The sequence below is a fragment of the Rhipicephalus microplus genome, chromosome 10, assembly GCF_043290135.1.
Source record: "Rhipicephalus microplus isolate Deutch F79 chromosome 10, USDA_Rmic, whole genome shotgun sequence".
In the NCBI taxonomy this organism is placed as follows: Eukaryota; Metazoa; Arthropoda; class Arachnida; order Ixodida; family Ixodidae; genus Rhipicephalus; species Rhipicephalus microplus.
Window position 1 is genome coordinate 22,928,054 of NC_134709.1, and position 20,202 is coordinate 22,948,255.

At 47.2% G+C, this 20,202-nt stretch overlaps 2 protein-coding genes across 2 annotated transcripts in view; one reads left to right on the forward strand and one right to left on the reverse strand.

Annotated features, from left to right (window-relative positions):
• Positions 1-9,550, forward strand: part of LOC142774623 (hillarin-like) — a 117,935-nt gene extending 108,385 nt beyond the window's left edge. Inside the window, exons 3-7 of the mRNA XM_075875205.1 lie at positions 188-475; positions 2,145-2,285; positions 4,496-4,578; positions 5,387-5,530; positions 7,521-9,550. Coding sequence (XP_075731320.1) covers positions 188-475; positions 2,145-2,285; positions 4,496-4,578; positions 5,387-5,530; positions 7,521-8,637 — 1,773 coding nt within the window. The 3' untranslated portion in view covers positions 8,638-9,550. The remainder of the gene's footprint in view (positions 1-187; positions 476-2,144; positions 2,286-4,495; positions 4,579-5,386; positions 5,531-7,520) is intronic.
• A 2,090-nt stretch (positions 9,551-11,640) lies between these two features.
• On the reverse strand, positions 11,641-19,985 carry LOC119181813 (phospholipid scramblase 2). Its single transcript, XM_037433057.2, has 5 exons — positions 19,800-19,985; positions 19,167-19,597; positions 16,537-16,754; positions 14,565-14,894; positions 11,641-11,821 (listed from the first exon to the last, which is right to left on the reverse strand). The coding sequence occupies exons 2-5, from the start codon at positions 19,528-19,530 to the stop codon at positions 11,753-11,755; spliced, it is 981 nt and encodes a 326-aa protein (XP_037288954.2). The 5' UTR covers positions 19,531-19,597; positions 19,800-19,985; the 3' UTR covers positions 11,641-11,752.
• Positions 19,986-20,202: the final 217 nt, after the last annotated feature.

The window sequence follows — 20,202 nt, forward strand, 5'->3', positions numbered from 1 at the left end:
ATTCACTCGATCGATCAATTTATTCCATGAGTAAAATTCATCAATTCAATCAATCTATGCAATCATTCAATTTACTCAATGTATCAATCTATGCACACAGTCAATCCATCAATCAATGCCAAACAATAGGGGAAAATTCCCCCCCCCCCTCTAACTCTGAATCGTGTGGCTCCCTTTTGATGCGCAGGAAGAGTGGGAGAAGGAGCTGGAGCGGCTCACGTACCGCTACCAGCAGGAGATGCGTCGCAAGAAGCAGCGCCTCATCAGCACTGAGGAAGAGCGCATGCTCACCGTTCGCCACCAGAAGGAGAAGGAGGACCTCGAGAAGAACATGACCATCAAGCTGGACCGAAAGAAGGAGTCGCTCACGCGCAAGCTGCTCGAGCAGGAGCGCGCCGCCACCGCCGACCTCGTCGAGAAGCACAGCGAGGAGATGCTCAACCTCATCAACGAGAAGAGGGACGAGCTCATACGGGTACGCGTTGCACTCCGAAAACTCGTTGCAACGAACCCTGACTCTACGAATTCCCTGATATAAAGAAAATTTATGACATCTAGCAGTCAATTATTACGAAGAAGGTATAGGGGAGGTTGTGTTCTAGTATAACAGCCCGACAACTTCAGGAAGAGACAAAAAGGAGAGAAAAGAGCGCTGTTTCATGTCCATTTTTGTCTCTTCCTGAAGTTGTAGCGCTGTTACTAGAACACAACCACGTTGAACGAACTTGCCCAAATTAGGCTCTTGTATAGGGGAGGTTACCTTTAGTAATTCGCATGTCTCCGCTTATCAGTGCGCGATCTTGGAGTGTTTCACCGCCGAACGTGTTTCAACTGCCTTAATATATATGCCGTAACGCGATTCATAAACAGATCGCCACTGGTCCCCCAAAAAGAAGTTGACCTACTGCACTGCGTGTGTCGTATCACGATTTATAAACGGGTATGTTCCACAAGAATATAGTACGAACACATGGCTGCACGGTGAGTTTCTCTATGTTTGCACATCTATCTCGCGTCTGAGACGGTCTGCGGTTTGACTCGACCCTCTCTGTGCTGAAAATAAACTTAGAAACATCCTAGAATTACCTAGCTAAAGCCTAGCAGTGACCTAGAAGCAGCAAGATTATACAATAAAATCTTCAAGTTTTGATCTTACAACCTTTGCATGGCTTTGTGCTTAGTTGAAACTTCGCCTATTTTTTCTATTTTTTTTCCTTTGAACACGCCGCTCAGCTTCATTGATATCTCGAGCACGCTGGTATAATTCAGTAAGCGCGATGCTAAAGCTCGAGGTGCGGGCACACTGCGCCACACCGCGGCAGCCGCGGTAACTGTGCCACTCGCGAGCTACGGCTTGTTGCCGGAGCTGAACGCGAAGGCAACGTTCACGATGCTCAAATAAGCCGACGGCAGCGTCCATGTGCTTTTCTCTATATGACGCAGCTAACTTTGGGTGTACGGCACTGTCTACAGAAGAGTGAGGGACTTCTAGCCGAATACGAAATTTACTTGTGAAATCCGTGGGGTGCGCTGCACTGTAATGTTTGGCCCACGTGTTCGTGGGAGCATCGATTACCAATCGGCAGCATTTTATAACCACGTTCAAAAAGTATTGCAAGACACACGCGAGCCAAATATTATAGCGCAGCACGCGTCCTGGAATTCAGAATAAATTATCAAGCTCAGCTAAATATTACTTTCTCTTCTCTCGACAAATCGCGGAATGAACCCAAAAATCACTCGTAGTAAGCCCATCTATCAGCCATTCGCTGATTTGAACATGGCGCGCTTGCTCGTTATATAGATTGCCGCGGGAGGCCGCTACTTGACCACGCGTACACGTGAGATCGCACTGAAAAGGCCGCGCATTCGACGAAAAAAAAAAGTGCTCTAGGTCACGAGGCGCGCGTGACGTTTTTCTTTGCGCCTGCCATCCCTCCCTGCTTAGCTTTCGTCTGGACGAGAGAAGAGAGAATGCAATCGCAGCATGCGACGAATCTTTGTAACTCCACTCGCATTGGATAGATTTTTAACATTTTTGCGCCGTTTAATTCGTGAGGCAATAAGCTCTTCTTGAGAGTTCATTCCAGGGTTACTTGAAAAAGTGTTTGAGGGCCCCTTTAAATATCTGATCTTTTGTGCAGCGAGAAGGCGAGGAGTTCACGAACGACGACATCAACACGTACCCGAGCCATCCGCCACCGCCGACGCCGGCGTCCATCTCCAAGACGGACATCTACACTGACCCCGAGGTGTTCTCGGAACTGGACCAGATCGCGATAAACGTGAGTGCAATGACGGCAGAGATCGTCTCATCGCACTACTTCTTCCAACCATCCGTTAATTTTGTTCACTGTGGTGGTGAAGTGTCATCTTCGACTGAATATTCACTTTCTTGGCAGGACAACAAAACAAAAAGGCTCTTTATCAGTAGAGAGGAGGGTGTGTTCTTCCCTTCAAATTACTTGCGCAGCATCAATCAATCAATCCATGATAAAAGGCTGGTTTGCAAATATTGGGTACTGCAAACCCAGGTCATCAGTTTTATTGTGATAGCAATTACATGGACAGTCTCGGCTGGGCTTTGCCGTCGCCACCACCGCCGCTGTCATTCACACGTGTATATACATACATATATATATATATATATATATATATATATATATATATATATATACATATATATATGTATATATATATATATATATATATATATAGGAAAGGCAATGTTCGCTCCACAGATTATATATATATATATTTATTTATTCAATAAATAAATAAATATATATATATATAATCTGTGGAGCGAACATTGCCTTTCCGGCCGGGGTCGTATGCGCGCGCGCTTATCTCGTGAGCGAATAGGGGAAGGGGGGGGGGGCGTTAATGGTTGCTGCGCTATCGCGGGGCAATGATCAGCTCGTGGCTCTTGCCCCCACAGCAGGCGGGGGTTCTTCGGGCTGCGCTATCAACATGAGAAAACGGTGCCAAAAGTGTACCTGGAGCGGCCGTCCACATATAGATACGCTCCACGCGTAACAAAATGTCACCAGCGGCGACACGTGACTTATAGCCCTTAGTACCAGCATGCGCTGCCCACGGGAGGCACTTCTCATCAACGCCTTCACTATGCACGAGCCTTGGTGTGGTCATCTACTGTGCCCGCACCGCACTAAACTTAGTTACTTAGCAGGTGCGTGTTTGCTATCAACATCATTGCTCCTAAATATGCTAGCCTTGCTTCGTAAAGCGTTCAAATATGTTGCTATTACATTCATTGCTTCTCCATTTTGACGAAACTGTGACCTTTTTATTCCTATTTCACGATTTCGGCTCCTGCGATACTGTCATTAAATGAAAGAACGATATCCCATGTCCCAATCCTTCAGACTCCGAACCTATGCAAAGACAGCAAAGACTCTGCGACGCAATTTCCATTACCTCAACAGTTGCAACGGGCAGTTTGTGCTTTCTATTCGGTCCAATTGCATCAGAAATAATGTTTATGTTCATTAGAGTGTGCCCGCTTCACCTTGCCTGTGATTCATTCGAAGAACGCTGGAAAGGCTGAGAGGTTCAGTGATTGCTTGCTGGTCCAACTATCAGCGCCCCTGGTGCATCATTGACATTAATTTGCATTTACAAAAGAAGTGTATTGGTTGCCGCGAAATTTATACTTGCTGAATGCTTTTTTCAACCTCGGCATTTCTACCCTTTGACCGACATGACAAACACAAGGTGCAATGAACTTGGGAGTGTAAAGTGTTCGAACAGTTGGGCCCAGAAGACCAAGTAAAAATACAAAGGTGCACAGTCTTCGGACAGCCTTTGAAGTTGCCCGACTATTTCTTATATGCAACTGACTGCAGACAAGCGTTTCGGCTTTCGTAAACAAAGTTTTGTTTTCAGAAAATGAACTGTAAACACGGGGTGTAAAAGGGCTTGCCCTAGGAAGGGGGCTCACTCGCTACTTGCTTTCTGAAGATTACCGTTTCAACCACAAAAAAAAAAAAGCGTGGATGTGTAAATTATGCACAAATGAACAACCTCCCGAAATTTCAAAGGAGAAAAGTGATTTTTTGCTTTAAATTTTGCCTTACCCTGTCTTCTTAGATAAACATGAACCCTATTTGGAGCTCAATCCGTACCCTCGTTAGAGATCTGTGGTTGGGAGACCTCAAGAAAGAGGTAACGTGCTTCTTTGAATAATCATACACAAAATGTGTGTTTAATTTTCCTAGGGTAATTAAATAGGGTGAAAGAAAAAATTTGTTAGCATCTGTTTTACATTGCTAGCTGTACTGGAAGAAATTTGTCAAAGTTCTGGCTGTTGTCGAACACCCTAAAATTTGACGTCGGCAGTTTCATTGCTCGCAACTACTGGGGTGGGGGCGTGCACAGAAGACACCATTTAGTCTTTAGCACTTTTTTCTTCAATGGCATTTGTTTGAATTGTTGTAACTGTAAATGTGTATCTTCGTCGTCTGAATTGCAGGTGGCGCAAGCAGATCAGCAGACATTCACAGACCTGGTGCGGCAGTTAATATGCAGCTGTGTGACAGACGTTGAGAAAGCGAGGTAAGAAGCTTTTTTTTTTTCAAACGTGCTGAACTGCTGAGTGGATAAGTTAACCGGTTTTTAAGTACGGGCGAGTAATTTTGCATATTTATTACTTCCGGTTGCAGGTTTATGAACGGTCTGAAGTAATATAACAGTACACCTGCCAACTCTCCAGATTTTCCTGCCAGACTGTCGATTTCAGGCCTGTCCTCGTAATTGTATGGATGCAGCCATCCCAAATGCAAAGCCACCCCAAACAAAACCAAGTTACTGCTATTCTTAGTTTTCTGGCCTTGGGGAATCAGAACCGCTGGACGAGTGAAACCTCCTTCGCCATACCAATGATTTAAGGGGAGAGGAAGGGTTCATGTTCGTATGTGGCGCTGATGATTTACTGTTTGGCATATTACCTTAATGTTGATGAACTACTCGCTCTGGAGTGCACGCAAAGTTAGCTTCGCTGCCGCACACTGTTCTGCGGCAAAGTGTGCCAAGTGTGAGGAAGGGCTATTAGATTTTGTGTGTCATGCATTGCATATCTTGTTCTGCACGCTGGTGTGCATGCTATAATTAACAGCACTGTTATGATCCCCGGCGTGTAAAAAGCAGTACTTTGGCCGTTCAGAGCTGTGTATGTTGTCACTGCAGGCCTGAGAAGCAAGAAATGAATTTGTGCATTTTCACAGTGTGAAAACGCCCCCACCCCCTTCCATTTTTTTTCTCATTCTCGTTTTGTGAATCGCGCGATTTTTAATGTTACTATGTCGGCAGGTATGTAGTAGTTATCATAGAAGCCCATGCAAGTTGCCTATTTTATCTCTTCCAGAACAATATTCCGGTGGATCACCGTCAAGAACTTGAATACAATGCACTTCGACGAGAACGTTATAGCAGACACGCCCATGGGCATTCTCAGAGGGATCAAGCACGGCACCGAGAGCTATCACGTGCTCTTCAAAAGGCTTTGCAGGTGAGAAAATGGACGGTCAGCACTCGTTACTACGATTGTAAGAGCATCGAGGTCAGCATTAAGCTTGTTATATCCGATTAAACATGTTGAATGATTTTGCACGAAACAGATGAGGGCAGAGACAATTAAAGGATACTAGCATTGTCCCACAATGGGTTTATTAGCATAATAACACATTTTAAGGGGCCCTGCAACAGTTTTTTTCAGCAGGATCAGAAAACTCTACCAATCGATGGTCGAGGTTCTAGATAACATGTGAGACAAACATCATTGCTCAGCATTTGGCCTGGGATTTTCAATAAATTCTCAAAGTCAGCCATAGATCATTCCAATTTCTTGTAAATCATGCCATATAATCAACTGACTGCGCCATACACCTAAATTCAAGGTCATTGGCTGACTTGAGCATCGTGAGCTGTATTGTTCCCGGGGCAACCGCAAGAGACCACCACGTGCGCGCTCGCGATTACACTGAAGGTAAGTTACGCGTTCAGAGAAAAAAGAAAGTTCTCAAGGTCGTGACGCTCGTTTGACGTAATTTGTTTCCCATTTGCCATCCCTCCCTGGTTAGCTTTTAGCGCGCTCTTCGGGACGAGAAAAAAAAGAAGGCTACTACGGCGTGTGACAGCTCCCTGCAATTCAGCTCGTACTTTACGGTTTCTAACCTTTTTGTTTGTGGCGATGCTATCAGGATAAAGTTGTTACTAACCAAGTTGATTTGGAAGGCAATAAACTTTCTAAATGAAGCCATGTGATCGTTACTTAAAAAAGTGTTTCAGGACCCCTTTAAGGCACAACCTACACAACGTGAATGCACGCCTATTGCGTCGTTTCATTGGAGTATAACTGAAAAGCATTAAAGCAGGGGACGAACCATGTACAATCTCTATCTTGGTGACGAAACTACTTTTTAAAAACTGCCCTGATGTGATTTTTTTCTGCATTACATCTGATATATGTTGTAAAGTAGCGATTAAAATAGACTCTTACCAAGTTGGCAGTCCTATTCCCGTAAAAATTCTAGACATTGAAAACTCGCTTTTTTAGGCGTAAAGCCAGATATAAACGACACATTTCAAACTTCAAGCATTTCAAACTTTGGTCTATATGGTGGCCCAACCAGTCAAATCGTCTTGTTTTTAAGGATGACAGTCTTTTGTGGGATACTTGAATGCAGAAGTTTTGGTTAGCCTCTATGTCTATTTGCCTGTCTGTTTAAAAACCACAGAGAAAACTACAAAGAGGCCATGCAGCGATGCTTATAGGCTTCCACAGATGGATTCGTATCTAAATGTGACATTATTTTGTAAAAATTTACCCAGATATTTACACTAGAAGCCCGCGCCCCCGTTGTGGGGAAGTAGCTAGTTTAGAGCATATACGATGGCAATGTGCCTCATTACTGGGCAGTGATCAAGCAAACCTGGCTAAGTGGTGCTTTGCCATCGGAAGCCCAATAAGGGGAATCGGCTTTAAGCCGTCCAGAAAGCCCATGAAGCGGCGGTCGGGCTTAGCAATGCGGCGGTTGGAAAGGCCTATCGCGCGCTAGTCGCTTCTTTCAAAACTCTAAATTGAAAAAGTTTTACCATCCATGCATTCCTCGAATACTCGTCGAATATGGCCACCAAGTTAGCAAGGAATGCAAAAACCAAACCAAGAAAATTTCCGAAAATCTGGCTTGAATCTCCATGACTTCATGAACCGACCTATAGCTAACATGCCCACGGCATTCCTTGCGTCTCTAGAAGTATGCGGCTTTCATCAGTTGCAGAGTATATTAATAATGAACACAGAGCTCGGCCAAACCATTTCGTGAAGTCTTCTGTCATCCACTCGTCCGCAGTCTTTTGAAGCCGCTACTTGCTCGCTCTATCCTTCGCAAGCGCTGCTGTGGTCCAGTGGTTATGGTGCTTGACCGCTGACCAGAGGAGTATGGGATCGAATCCCGGTCGCGTCTCTCATAAACATATCGTTCTGCCCTTCTCTTTAGCTATGCCGGCCTGCACTGTGTCGTCATCAAAGGCTACTCCAAGAGCGCCGGCTATCAGCCCGGTGTGCGGTTCGAGGACAACCGGTTCCGCAACTCTTGGAACGCCGTGTACGTAGCCGGAGCATGGCGGTTCGTGCAGTGCAACTGGGGTGCTCGCCACCTGGTCAACGCCAAGGAGGTGCCCAAGCCCGGCAGCAAGGGCAAGTCAGACTCCCTCCGCTACGAGTACGACGACCACTACTTCCTGACAGACGCCCGCGAGTTCATCTACGAGTTCTTTCCGCTCCAGCCTGAGTGGCAGCTGCTCAAGAGGCCCATCTCTCTGCGTGAGTTCGAAGAGCTTCCGTTCGTGAGGTCGCTCTTCTTCCGCTACGGACTGTACTTCCCGGACACTGACACCAAGGCCACCCTGTACACGGACAGCACAGGAGCGGCCACGGTCCGCATCGGCATGCCTGAGGACATGTCGCACAGTCTCATCTTCCACTACAACCTTAAGTTCTACGACAGCGACCGCGACTCGTTCGACGGCGTCAGCCTCAAGCGGTTCGTCATGCAGAGCATGGTGGGCAACGTGGTCGCCTTCAGGGTGCATGCGCCTTGCTCGGGCGCCCTCCTTCTGGATGTTTTCGCAAATGCTGTCACGCCGCGCGAATACCTCACGGGCGAGCCCATGAAGTTCAAGAGCGTGTGCAAGTTCAAGATCGTTTGCGAGGACCTGCAGACAGTCATGGTCCCGCTGCCCGATTGTGCGTCCGGAGAGTGGGGTCCCATGAAAGCGACGCGCCTATTCGGTCTCGTTCCGGAGTCTCACGAGGACGCCCTCATCTTCTCGTCCCGGGAACTAGAGGTGCGTTTCCGCATGACCCGACCCCTAACCGACTTCATGGCGACGCTGCACAAGAACGGCGTTGAGGAGAAGAAGCTCTCCAAGTTCGTTTCGCACACTGTCCACGAGGACCTGGTCACTTTCTTCTTGGCTTTTCCGGACGACGGCCAGTACGGCATGGACATCTACACGAGGGAGATGAACGGCGAGATAGAGACCGGAGAGAAGCACTTGCTGACCCACTGCTGCAAGTATCTCATCAACGTCTCCAAATTATCTTCGAAATAAAGAATGTCTGCCTTGAGCCACCGGTACTGAGGCCGCCATAGCCAACCTCGAAATGAGTCTACATCGTGCAGCTATGCACAAAGGCTTCAAGAAAGCTGTCGGCGTTCAAGTTCATGCGATCAACAGTAAATGACCCACTCCAGGACTTGGCCTCCGACTTCTGTGCACAGAACGACGCACCAAGTTGAAGGCGGTTGCTGCCATCAGCGTCAGGATGACTGGCGTTACTGTCGATGACTGTTCCTGAGCGCCTGAAACATGCACATGTCAGTGGTCTTTGTGTATCACGTGACCATGCCTTGCGTCAGTGTGATCTGCTAGCTTTTTTGCACGTGCACACATATGGTTCGACGCTTCGGACTAATCGCATTTCTAATGTGAACAACCATTTCAGAGTGCATTCCATTGGAGAGAGTGACTACTTCGTCGCCATGTCCATAACGTGATTTACTTCTGCCTCTCTAATGCGACGAGTTCGAGCTTTTTTCGCAGAACATTTTCATCTCTTACACGTCAGTGTGGATGTGTTGCTGTGTTCCACTGCTACTTATTTAAAATTTAATGCAGAGTGCCTATACTTCTTTTTTGTAAAAAATTCATATTATACTTCAGCTAGATTACATAAAGATGCCTTTACCTTGTTTACATACATTCTTCCCTTGTATAGGCTGTTGCAATTCTTGCATATTTTCTTTATCGACTTGTGCCTTATGATGTCAAAAAAAAAAAATATGTTTCGATGATGCACAGACCAAAATGTCAAACATCTAGTGTCCATGATGTGCCTTGATGACACTGGGTCCAATTCAGTGACACACTGCTTTTGTACTCCACAGTTTTTGTTTCATATTTATACGTTGTACTAACTCTGATATCTACACTGTAAGTTAATAAAGTTTAATATATTTTTACAGCCATGTTGTATTGAGCGTGATGTCTTCAACAGTAAAAACATGCTTGCATCGACAACTGTGCTGCCAGTTTACGAGAAGACGCTATAGTACCAAGCTGGCGTTTGGAGGTGTTTCAAACCGCTGCATGTGGCGTTCTGGTTAACCGGGACGGAGAAATTAAAGCCGCTCGTGGCGAAATATTTCAACCGTGCTTCATTGATTGATATGCAGGGTTTAACGTCCCAAAACCATCATGATTATGAGAGACGCCGCCGTAGTGAAGGGCTCTAGAAATTTTGACCACCTGGGGTTTTTTAACGTGCACCCAAACCTGAGCACACGGGCCTGCAGCATTTTCGCCTCCATCGAAAATGCCTGTGGTTCAGCAGCCGAGTACCTTAGCCACTAGACCACCGCAGCGGCCAACCGTGCACGTCGGAAAATACAGGGCCGCCTAATACGAAAGGCGGAAGTCTCTCTCTATCCATGGCTGAACGTCGTATAGAAAAATTAGCAATAGACTTATCTTACAGTTAGCCGTTTCAATCACGCTAAAAGAAACGCAAAAAAAAAAAAACGCTTTCGTGCAGCTGTACGCAACAGCAATGCATGGATATTCTGTAGGTGTAGGAAATGTTTTCGCTTCAAACTGCTGGCAAAGTTCTTAGTGGCCATGCTGGAACGGTCCTTGTATTGGGCTGACCCGATTAAAAAAAAAAAAATACACGCTGCAAAGCCGGTGAAAAGAAAATGCCATGCGACAAGTAATTCATACGAGGCAGGAGTTTTGGGCTAGATGGTATCCGGAGGAAACTAAACAACCTCGAATGCGAGGTTCCGTTGGAGCCCACATTTCGATGAAGGGTGTTGCCTCTCTCGATGCAGTAAACATGTATACATACCTTGGCGTGCGTATTTGCACTCTTCGCACGTCCCTCTCCCCCAACGAATGAAAACGATAGATGAGAGGGCGAGTGCGTAAACTGGTGAGGGGAAGAATATCCGGCGTGCCGAATGAATCGGGTAAAGAGCACACGCAATTCAAGGGGAACACTGAAGAAACGAGGATGACCGCCCAGCGCCACACCTCTATCGAGCTCGACACCGTCAGTTCGAAACTACTTTGACTTTTTATGAGCTCTTCATTGACGGTAAGAGCACAGAACACCTACCAGTGTATGGCGTCGAACTCGGTCAGCGTCGGCAGTGATTTTGTCGTCCGCGATCGCTGACAGCGTAGCTCTCGCCGATCGGCTTGCCGTCCGCGATTTCCTGACGCCGTACAGCTCTCGCCGAGCGGTGCCCCGTCTTCGGACTCCTTCGACCGTGTTTCTAATCCCTTCTTTCTGTCGCTCCTGTGCGGTGAGTGCTGTCTTCATCTCTCTAGTATTCTTTTTACGCCCTTCTCCCGTCGCTTACAAAGAGCCATGTTGCCAGATTGGGCAGACGAAACCACACTGTGCGCGCACGTATACAGCGGCTCGGATGACGTCATACACCAGGACGAGCGAACACCGCCGACAAACGTGCTGTTAAGTGCCCCGCTCTGCTATCTCGGCCGTTCCATCTGCCCGTGCCCTAATGCTCCAGTAGAATATGCGCCGCCATAATTTCACGTATAAAAAAAGACCATTATTTCGGACTTCACATGACAGAAAAAATAGGTCCACACTAACCAAACGCCAGATTATCAAGTTATTAGGAAACAAGCGTCTGTTCCATCAGCCCACCTTTTCATTTGCTTGGTTATTAGGTGATGTCTGTACTTATTTTGAATAAGAGCAGTATGCAAGAACGCGCAATGTTATGTCATCCTGCGACTTCGTTCCCATGCGACCCCAGTGCTAGACAGTGCTCAACACATCTTCCTTACGTACAGTCACATCAACCTAGTGACGACACACGAGGACACACAGGGGCGATTCAAGAGTGATTTTTTTTTCTGTGTCGACAACACATGCGATAAAAAAAAGTGCTTGACAGAGCGACGTGGACAAATGTAAACAATACATACGAATACCTTATTATTCGAAGCAAAACGCAGATTTCGCGCGATAATTTAGCAGTCCCGGTAAAGGTAAACGTCGCGCCTGAAACGCGCAGGAAAGGCGCGACAATTCCTGCAACCGATCGTGCTTGGGGCTCGCTTGGATCGCCGCTTCCGTGAACGGCTTCCGGTCGTCACTGGTAGAGCGAAACCGTTGATGGTAGAATCACCAATTCTAGAGATTGCCCGGAGCGTCGAAACCGGTGATAGGACCGGCCGCGCCGTTCTCGAAGTACATGAAGTCCTGCGCAGAATCGAAATGCCACTCAGTTTATAATGGTGCTTTAGGTTGTTTTTTTTTTCGAGATGATAGAGATGAAAAATAGATTCATTTGTTTATGCACATCACGTGTGACGCGCATCGATAAATTGAAATGACCAGCCCGTTTGAAAAGCGTAAAACGGGCTGGTCATTTAAATCCAATAATTCCAATGAAGTCCAGTAATTCCATATGTTTCCATATGGAATCCATATGTTTTCCGTATATTTATCAGATATTTTCCATATATTTCCGTAAGATTCTTACGGAAACATACGGAATTATTGGGCATCGCATACGGAATGTTTCAGTAGGGTATACTGAAATACAAACGCACACACACAGACGCACGCTGCTGTCGCGCGCAGCCATAAAAAAGATTAGAAGAACCGAGGGTTGGGTGACTTCGAGGGTTGGGTGATTAGAAGAACCGAGGGTTGGGTGTATTCCACCATAGATGATTTTTCGCGCAAAAAAAAGAAGAAAAAACGTACAAGAAGTCTGTGCTCTCTCGTCCGTTTTTTTTAGTGCAAAATGCCATCTACTGTAGCATAGACGCTCGCTTGCTGCGACTGTTTACGCTTTATATAGCTGTCGGGCTCTGCCCAGGCGGCACTGCATGCGGAAAAAAAAAAAAACGCCACCAGCGCCTTCGTCGCAGCCTTGGTGCTAACTGGGTAGTGCAAAGAAAGCTGTCCGCAAGTGAATATGCGTATACCACAATAGATAACCCGCCCTCTTTTTTTTTTTTTTTTTAAGAGCAGAGCTCCTTTAGTCCGGCTGTCGCCGTCGAAGCTCCTTGTACTGGGCAAGCGCGCCGAGCAAAACAACAGGTGCGCGCTCCCGGTTGATGGCTCTCGCTGCGCTGCACTGCGCCGCACACTCTCTCGCACAGTCGTTCCCGCCACACAGCGCCGCAAACGCTCTCCCCATACGCTCCACACTATACAGACTTCACGACAACCAGCAGAGAGATCAGGTGCATAGTCGATTGCGTCCCATTTCTTAGGAGCTTCGCTCATTGGCTGTGTTCGTACACGTGACAATTGCTGTTTTTTTTTTTTGTGCCGAGGCCCGGCTTAGGGAAAATTGAGGTCTTCCAAAGGTTATAGGCCAATCAATGCTTCAGAAAAGTGGGAAGTTCATTAAAGCGAACAGCAAGCGCAGTACAAAAGGTAGGTTGCAAGGTAGTTGGGTGAACACTTTTTTTTCCCCTTTTAAAAGAAAAGAGGCAAGCTGTTAGAAGCTTCAGTATCGCGGCGCGCTGCAATTCGCAAGCACAAGCGAGCGTAACACATCGAGTTCGAGCCGTGCCCTCCGGCATCCGTTCTTTAGCTCCTAAATGCGGTAAATTTGGGCGTATACATACGTGATCAATTTAGCTATCTATACCGTATGATCAGTGGTTCAAAGCTATAAATGTCCGCTGAAACGCTATCGGCTGAGCCGGCTCGTGATTTCACCAGTCAGGTGTAAGCGCAAGTATTTCAAAACTAGCGACGCGTTCCCGACAACACGTGATCTCGCTAGCCAATCGTTATAAACTGGCACCTATAGACATTGCCTTATTCTACTTAGACCTCTTGTGGTCCGCCCCACCGAGCGGCAAGTTCCTTACACACGATGTGACATTCAGTGATACATTCGGTGTAAGACAGGTTCGCTGCACGAGCACCTTCACGGGGCAGGTAGGCGGAGGATTTTATATGACATATTTCTAGTGTGATGAATTAAATAAGCAATAATTTGATAGCTAACTTAACATCACAATAAAAGTTATCTTTATTCACGTCGTTACCCCAAACAAAGCGCCGTCGCTTGCGCCTTCGTATCTCTAGAGCCCCCCCCCCCCCCCTGTATATACGTCAATACAAAAGTGAAAGACTGTGGTATTTCACTGCGCTCTTTTTTGATTAACTTGACCCGAGGTAGCTTGGACACATACGGTGTGAGTGTTATGTGCGTATGTTTGTGTGGGTGATTTTTTTTTCCAGCTGGCCCCATCTTTTTTCATCTTCAGCGAAAGATCCACAACACCGTAACGCAGTTACACACAGTGAAATAGATGAAATACTAGGGCATCAACTGATCAGCACTAGTTCACTACTTTGTTAGAGCACGCCATAGTGCTCAAGGGGCTCAGGCACTCGGCTGCTGACCTGCAGGTGACGGGATTCAGTCCCGGCTGCGTCGGCCCCATTTTCGATGGAGACGAAAATGCTTGAGACACTCGTGCTTAGATATACAGGTTCAGGTCTCTGACGATCTCCGACAACAGCGCAGCTCTGGCCGACTGGCTCGCCCTACGCCATCTCCTGACGCCGACAAGAGCTCTCGCCTAGTGGTGCCCCGTCCTCGAAGTTCTGCGACCGTGTCCATCTTTCCTATCTTCTCCTTACTTCTGGATGTCACTGTCTCTGCGCCACGCTCTCTCCTTCCTCTCTCTCTATCTCTTTACCTTTTAACCGCATCCTTTTAATCCCTCCTTATCCCCACCCCTCGTGAGCTACTGTTGAAGTGTACTCCCCCTGAGAGACAGTTACGGGACTCACTTTTGTCTTCTTTTCACTTAAAAATCACGTAAGAACCCTAGTGGGTCGAGATTTCTGGAGGCCTCCACTACGGCATCTCTAACAAATCGGGGACGTTAAACCTTAATTATTATCATTAATCATTACTACCTTGTTTGCATGGGCACATTCAAACCGTCGTGATAACAATACCCACAATCAAGAAGACAGCGCCGAGCAACACGGCCTTCATCTTGACGTCCAGATCGATGGGGAACGCCAGCGTGAAGTTGTCGACGTCGGTGAAGGCCTCGCGAAGAAGTCCCGACCAGTTCTTCGTTATCTGGCCGATCTTTGTCTTGCCGTCCCTGGTGGTGACGTCGAAGACGATGTCGTTGCACACCAGGGCCGTCGTACAGAAGGGTCCCTGGATCTGGAGCACCACGTTCTTGTCGCTATCCAGCACCGAGAACAGCGGGAAGATGACGGTGCAGTCCTGGCGCAGCCAACCGATGACGGTGCCCGGCGGAGCGCAGATCTCCATCTCCTGCGCGCGCAGCACGTTTCAGTTCCAACCTGATGCAGGATGGCGCACATATGACTCATGCAACAGCGTGAAAAAATGCAAAGGATAACGATGGACAGAGAGAGAGACAGTGATCCGCCATAGTGCCTAGTGGTGACGACGCTCAACTGCAGACGCTAAGATCTCGCGATCCAATCCCGGCCGCATTGAGACTGAGGTGAAATTCTAGAGGCCTGTTATCTGGAGTCCTCCATTACGGCGTTTCTTATAACCATATCGAGGTTTTGGGGTGCGAAACCCCGGAAGTTATTAATTACAGGAACAAAGTGCAACCTTTTCGGGATGTTACATGAATTGCGGTGGACCAACTATACCAGGAAGCAACCATTGTTGACATGCACTACATGATTGTACCTGATAACGTGCACCGTCCGAGAATCTTTCTTTTCCTAGACGAATGTGCCGTCTTTCGTAACAACATGGACAATTCAGACTCGTGGGATCGAATCCCGGCCATGGCAGCCGCATTTTAGGCGGCAAATAGATACGAGCCCGTCTGCGTAGATTCGCGTGCACGTTGAATATCCCCATGCAGTCAAAATTAACACGGGGCCTATCTCACCAAGCTGTGCCTCACTGATATTGTGAATTTGGTGCGTAGCTCCAGAAATTATTACTGCACTCGCAGCTCTATAGAATAATTATTCTCGATACCATTGGTCAACGCACAAGGAGGCAAGGTAGAGTGCAGCTGCCCACCCCCTCACTTTTAATATATGCTAAGAGGTGTGCGAGTTCTGCCCGATGCGATGCTTCTACATAGCATATGACCTGCGCCCCGTGATTGCTCAAAGTGCTGGTTTGTCCATGCAGTCTTTTTTTTTTACGACAATGACAGCCTGATGCTGCATTCCAAGAACTGTTTAATGTCTGGGCCTAAGAGCAGGTCGTTCGTTGTGACAAGCGCGTCATCACATGAGTTCGAATTTTAAGACTTCCCCGCCCCCTCTGATCTCGCCCACCACCGTGGGAGGGGGGGGGGGGATGAGCAGGCGTTTTTAGAATAGCCTGCTTGACAACGCTGTGTTTCAGTCCAACCAATCTTCAAACGCATCACCCAGAAAGCTCGCCCTCGGAGAAAGTTTGCATACCCTCAATGAGAAAGCATATCCCTTCCTATTTGAGGCATAGTTTCACTAAGAGACGGAACTCTTGCGCTCGTGTCTGTGGGAGCTGCAACGCACGGTGCTTCACAGACAGCATGGGAATGATGGGTAGTGCACAAGTTTGTCTAACATTCGTACTTTTGGCTCCGTTTGGCTTCGCTTGACTTGCAGCTGCTTTGTCACGAAGCCATGGTAAGCAAATGTTCACCAGTTGCACTTCACCACGTTAACATTTTAGGCTTATCAATTGAAATCGGCTTAAGAAGTATGCGGTGGTCTGTTTTTTTTTTTTATTGGAAACAATACCAAAGCCCAGCAACATAAACGAAGGCTCGAATGCGTTCGAAGGCCACAAGCACGATGACCTTGGCAAACTTTTCCACTACCCCTAATGCCCATGGCAAACGATCGCAGCGCCACGGTGCCGCCTAGTCAGTCTTAGGGAAACCCCACGCCTTTGAGGCATACCAGACGTCAGTAATGCCGTCGGCGCGTACCTGCAAGCAACAGAAGCAACAACAGGAATCGCAGCGCAGTGGCCGGAACAGCCGCATCACTTCGATGTCGCGGTAGTCGTTGAGCGACATCTCGAAAGGACGATTGCTGCCGCAGCAGCAGCGGGTGGCCAGGTCGCACTCCTCGACGGCCGTGAAGACGAACTGGGACATGGTGTTCTTGACGACGTACCTGTTCCGCTGCTCGTACGGCACGAAGACTGCGCGCGTCGGTATACAGTAGAATTCAGAAATTTCAGGGCTCAGTAATGGCTTCATTTCGTCATTGAGTGAGTTACAAATTGTTTGCATACATAAGGAGGTCCCACAACCAGACAGTGAATGCAAACCTCCTACTATAATGAATACAGAAAAATTCAATTAGTGTAGCGAAACAGCAGTACAGAAAATAAGCAAAAAATACATCGCAACCTGGAAAAAGGTCAATTTAAGAAAAATAACAGGAGAAAGCAGAAAAAAAGACAAAGGCCAAAAGTAGACAACATACAAAACAAAAATGATTTAACATTCGTAATTTTAGACCAAATTCCAAAATCAGCTAATATAAAAAATAAAGGTAGCTCAGCACTCCTAAAATTATACGAAATTACACAATAAGACAATATAAAAAATAATGCTAATTCAGCACTCAGAGGCAGTTTTCAAATAAATGCAGTGTGAAAGGCAATGAAAAATACACAATAAACGGAAAGAAAGGGAAAAGAAATGTGACATTTAGTTTAGGCAATGAATGATGATGATGCGATGCTTCTACGTATGTTGTGAATTGGTACGAATAGGCGATGAGGTCGTCAGAAGGCCGGCACCTCAGTTCCTAGCTTTTATTACGTCTGAAAGATATGTCCGTGCACTGAAGAGGTGCGCACAGACGAATACTCACAAGAACACAAAACAGACACGGCTAAACGTTCAAGTCTGTTCTTGTGTTATTTCTAGGCGAAGGCCTTGAATGCCTCATCAAACATGACAGTTGACTGTCGGCTTTCAGCCATAGCTATGAAAAAAAAAAGCATCATAGGATGGTCTCAGGATCGTCGAAACTTGTGACATCCCCGTGACGACATCATGACGTTCCTGTGGCTTCTCATAATGTGACGTCACATTACGAAGTCATCACACGACATCATCGCTCGATCAAAGGTGTACCGATCACCGAGGCAATGCCAGAATATATAGGTCAGGTGCACAAATTCTTCAATACCTCCGATCCGGGAGGTAATGTGAAATCGCGTTGAGAGAAAGCTTAAGAAGGTGTGCAGGGAAGGATCAGCAAATCGTCTGAGAAGAAAAAGAATTAAGAGGTTTTCACATTTGAGTCATCTTCGGCGAATGCGCTAGGAACCCTGTGAGTTTTTCGCATGTGTGCATCTTTGCAGCGAATCACTATCGCTCAATATCAACTAACCTCAGCTCGGAACTTTCTGTACGTCATCCATTACTTCAATTGCATCGTCACCGTTCTTGCACGGCGCGTTTTCCTGAAACTTTGATATGGTAACTAGATATACACAAGTCCAACAAACGTTCGAGATCAATGTTCAGCTTTCGTCCTATTCAGTAAGGCAACGGCATGCAGTTGTATAGTCAGCGTCTAAAGAGGATTAACAGAATTGATAAAGCAGTCGAAGATAAAGCAGTCAGGGGTATAAATCTTATGCCAACGTCACACGGTTAATAATTCGATCGCGATAAGGGTTAGGCTCGATCCGATCAGGTGTTGTCACGCGGTAACTTTTAATCGTGATCAGGCCGTATCATGGTGGGCTTGGTGGAGATAAAGAGTATCGCGATTTGAGTGAAGTCTGCGCCAAACTGCGCCTGGATCAGGTTGGGCCGTGTAGCAGCACGGTTACGAACAGAAAAAACTCCAGGTGAGTTTAGTAAAACACTTGGGAGTTTTCGCGTGAAACACGAGTGGAATGTTACCTTAAGGTAATTTCTGATTAAAATAACCACACTCTTCGCTACGTCTGTCACAAGTAATTGGAGGCATGGGCACTGGCGGTATTTCGCCTTGGAGCCTGGGTGGCCTGGGTGGAGCAAGCGGAACGCCGTTGTAGCTTGGGTGCAGCAAGTGCAGGATTGGCTTGACGGGGCCGCTATAGCTCCCCTCATGGCGTCGGATATGATTGGAGGTCGCCCAGAGACTATGCTTCAACTCCTATTGTAAATGGCCCCTGCAGTCGATTTCACTTCCGGACCCTTGTCTGCATAAGATCTACAACCAATCTGTGTGTTTACAAAAAGTTGTCAACGATTTAGAGTTCTTGGTATTCTACTATGGTAGAGCATAGACCGTCCCTTGGGTTTGACACTCGATGAGGCCCTGTAGTCAAAAATTAGTCGTAAGGACTCCACGACAATGACGTCGTCTTCACAATCGCTACGTGTTTAAAAAATGTGGTTAACGATTTCGAGTACATCAAGGGTGTCGCGGGATCACGTGGTCACTAATGGGCATGGCCGTTATCAGGGCGCTGGTATCCAATACTCTAATTCGATCCTGTCCACTATGAAGATGTTAATTTAAGTGAGTATCGGTCTGTTATGAGGTGCTCATGCAGAAAGCAATTCTCTTAACCCAAGTTCTCCGTAACGAAACGTTCGCGTACTTTCCAAGAGTTGAAGCTGCTGGTGCACAAGTAGCTGGTCGACGCACGTCAGGTACTCGAGTCCAGGCGGGCAACCGGGGACCGGTTCTACCTCGGAAATCGCCGCCCCTTTCACCGGCATCTGCACGAACGGACCACGTGTTCTCGCGGTCCCAACGGCTGCATTTTGTGCGGTCACTACAGAGGGCATGACCACTAGAGCTGGCCTCGCCGACGCTGCACCGGTCATCGGGATCACAGGCACCGCAGGTGACGGCACCGGAGCATTGGGTCTCACAGAGGGCGCTGTAACCGCAGCCTCTCTCGGTGACGTCGTTGGCGCCATGGGTCTGAATGGTGTAGCCACTGGTCGCTTTGGCTGCATCGTCGATTCGGTGAGACCTCGTCTGCCCTTAGCTTAGCTCTTGGCCCCACCGTGGATATGCGGTTCTCTTGAAAAAGAAACGGCGGCATCAACATACGACGTGCAAACGCGTCTTTACAAACAATAAGGCATAAGTTATCAGGGAAAGTTTGATGTGACGAAAAATGTGGGACGTTGACTCCAACGATCATTCCGTCTTCACGAATTTTTCATCTCTGCACGTTGAAGTGAATTAGAAATGCATCCCTGATTATTCAGAAAAAACTCACTTTGGTTGCTACTAATTCGAAGAAATCATGGGACCGGTGACGCGCCATTTAGAGAGGGAGCTGCAACCGCCCATTGTACGAGCTCGACACAGTTGGCTCACAACGCCACTCACCCCGACAGCCGGTAACAAGGTCACAGGCGCGAAAGCGAGTGCCAGTTCCCAACGGTATCGTTCGGAGCCAACTGCTGCCTCTGGCTTGGAGAACCCCGGGCCGGCACGAGACGATTATGATGATGATCCTTGAATGATTGACTCGCTCGGAGGAATCTGCCAAGAGTCTGGCGGATTATACAGACTGATTTTATTACTAATATTTTTAAGTGCTAATGGAGGTTACAAATGCAATAGTAATGAAGAGTTAATTATGATGGATCCTTATTCCTAAGCCAGGGAAGCCCCCT

Excerpts from the sequence above, each read along its gene's own strand:
- LOC119181813 (XM_037433057.2), bottom strand. The coding sequence starts at position 19,530 with ATGCAGCCAAAGCGACCAGTGGCTACACCATTCAGACCCATGGCGCCA. Across the intron at positions 16,755-19,166 it reads GCAGCTTCAACTCTTGGAAA|TCTTCGTGCCGTACGAGCAG; the intron begins GTACGCGAACGT and ends CGACGCGCGCAG. Across the intron at positions 11,822-14,564 it reads TCGGCGCTGTCTTCTTGATT|GACTTCATGTACTTCGAGAA; the intron begins GTGGGTATTGTT and ends GATTCTGCGCAG.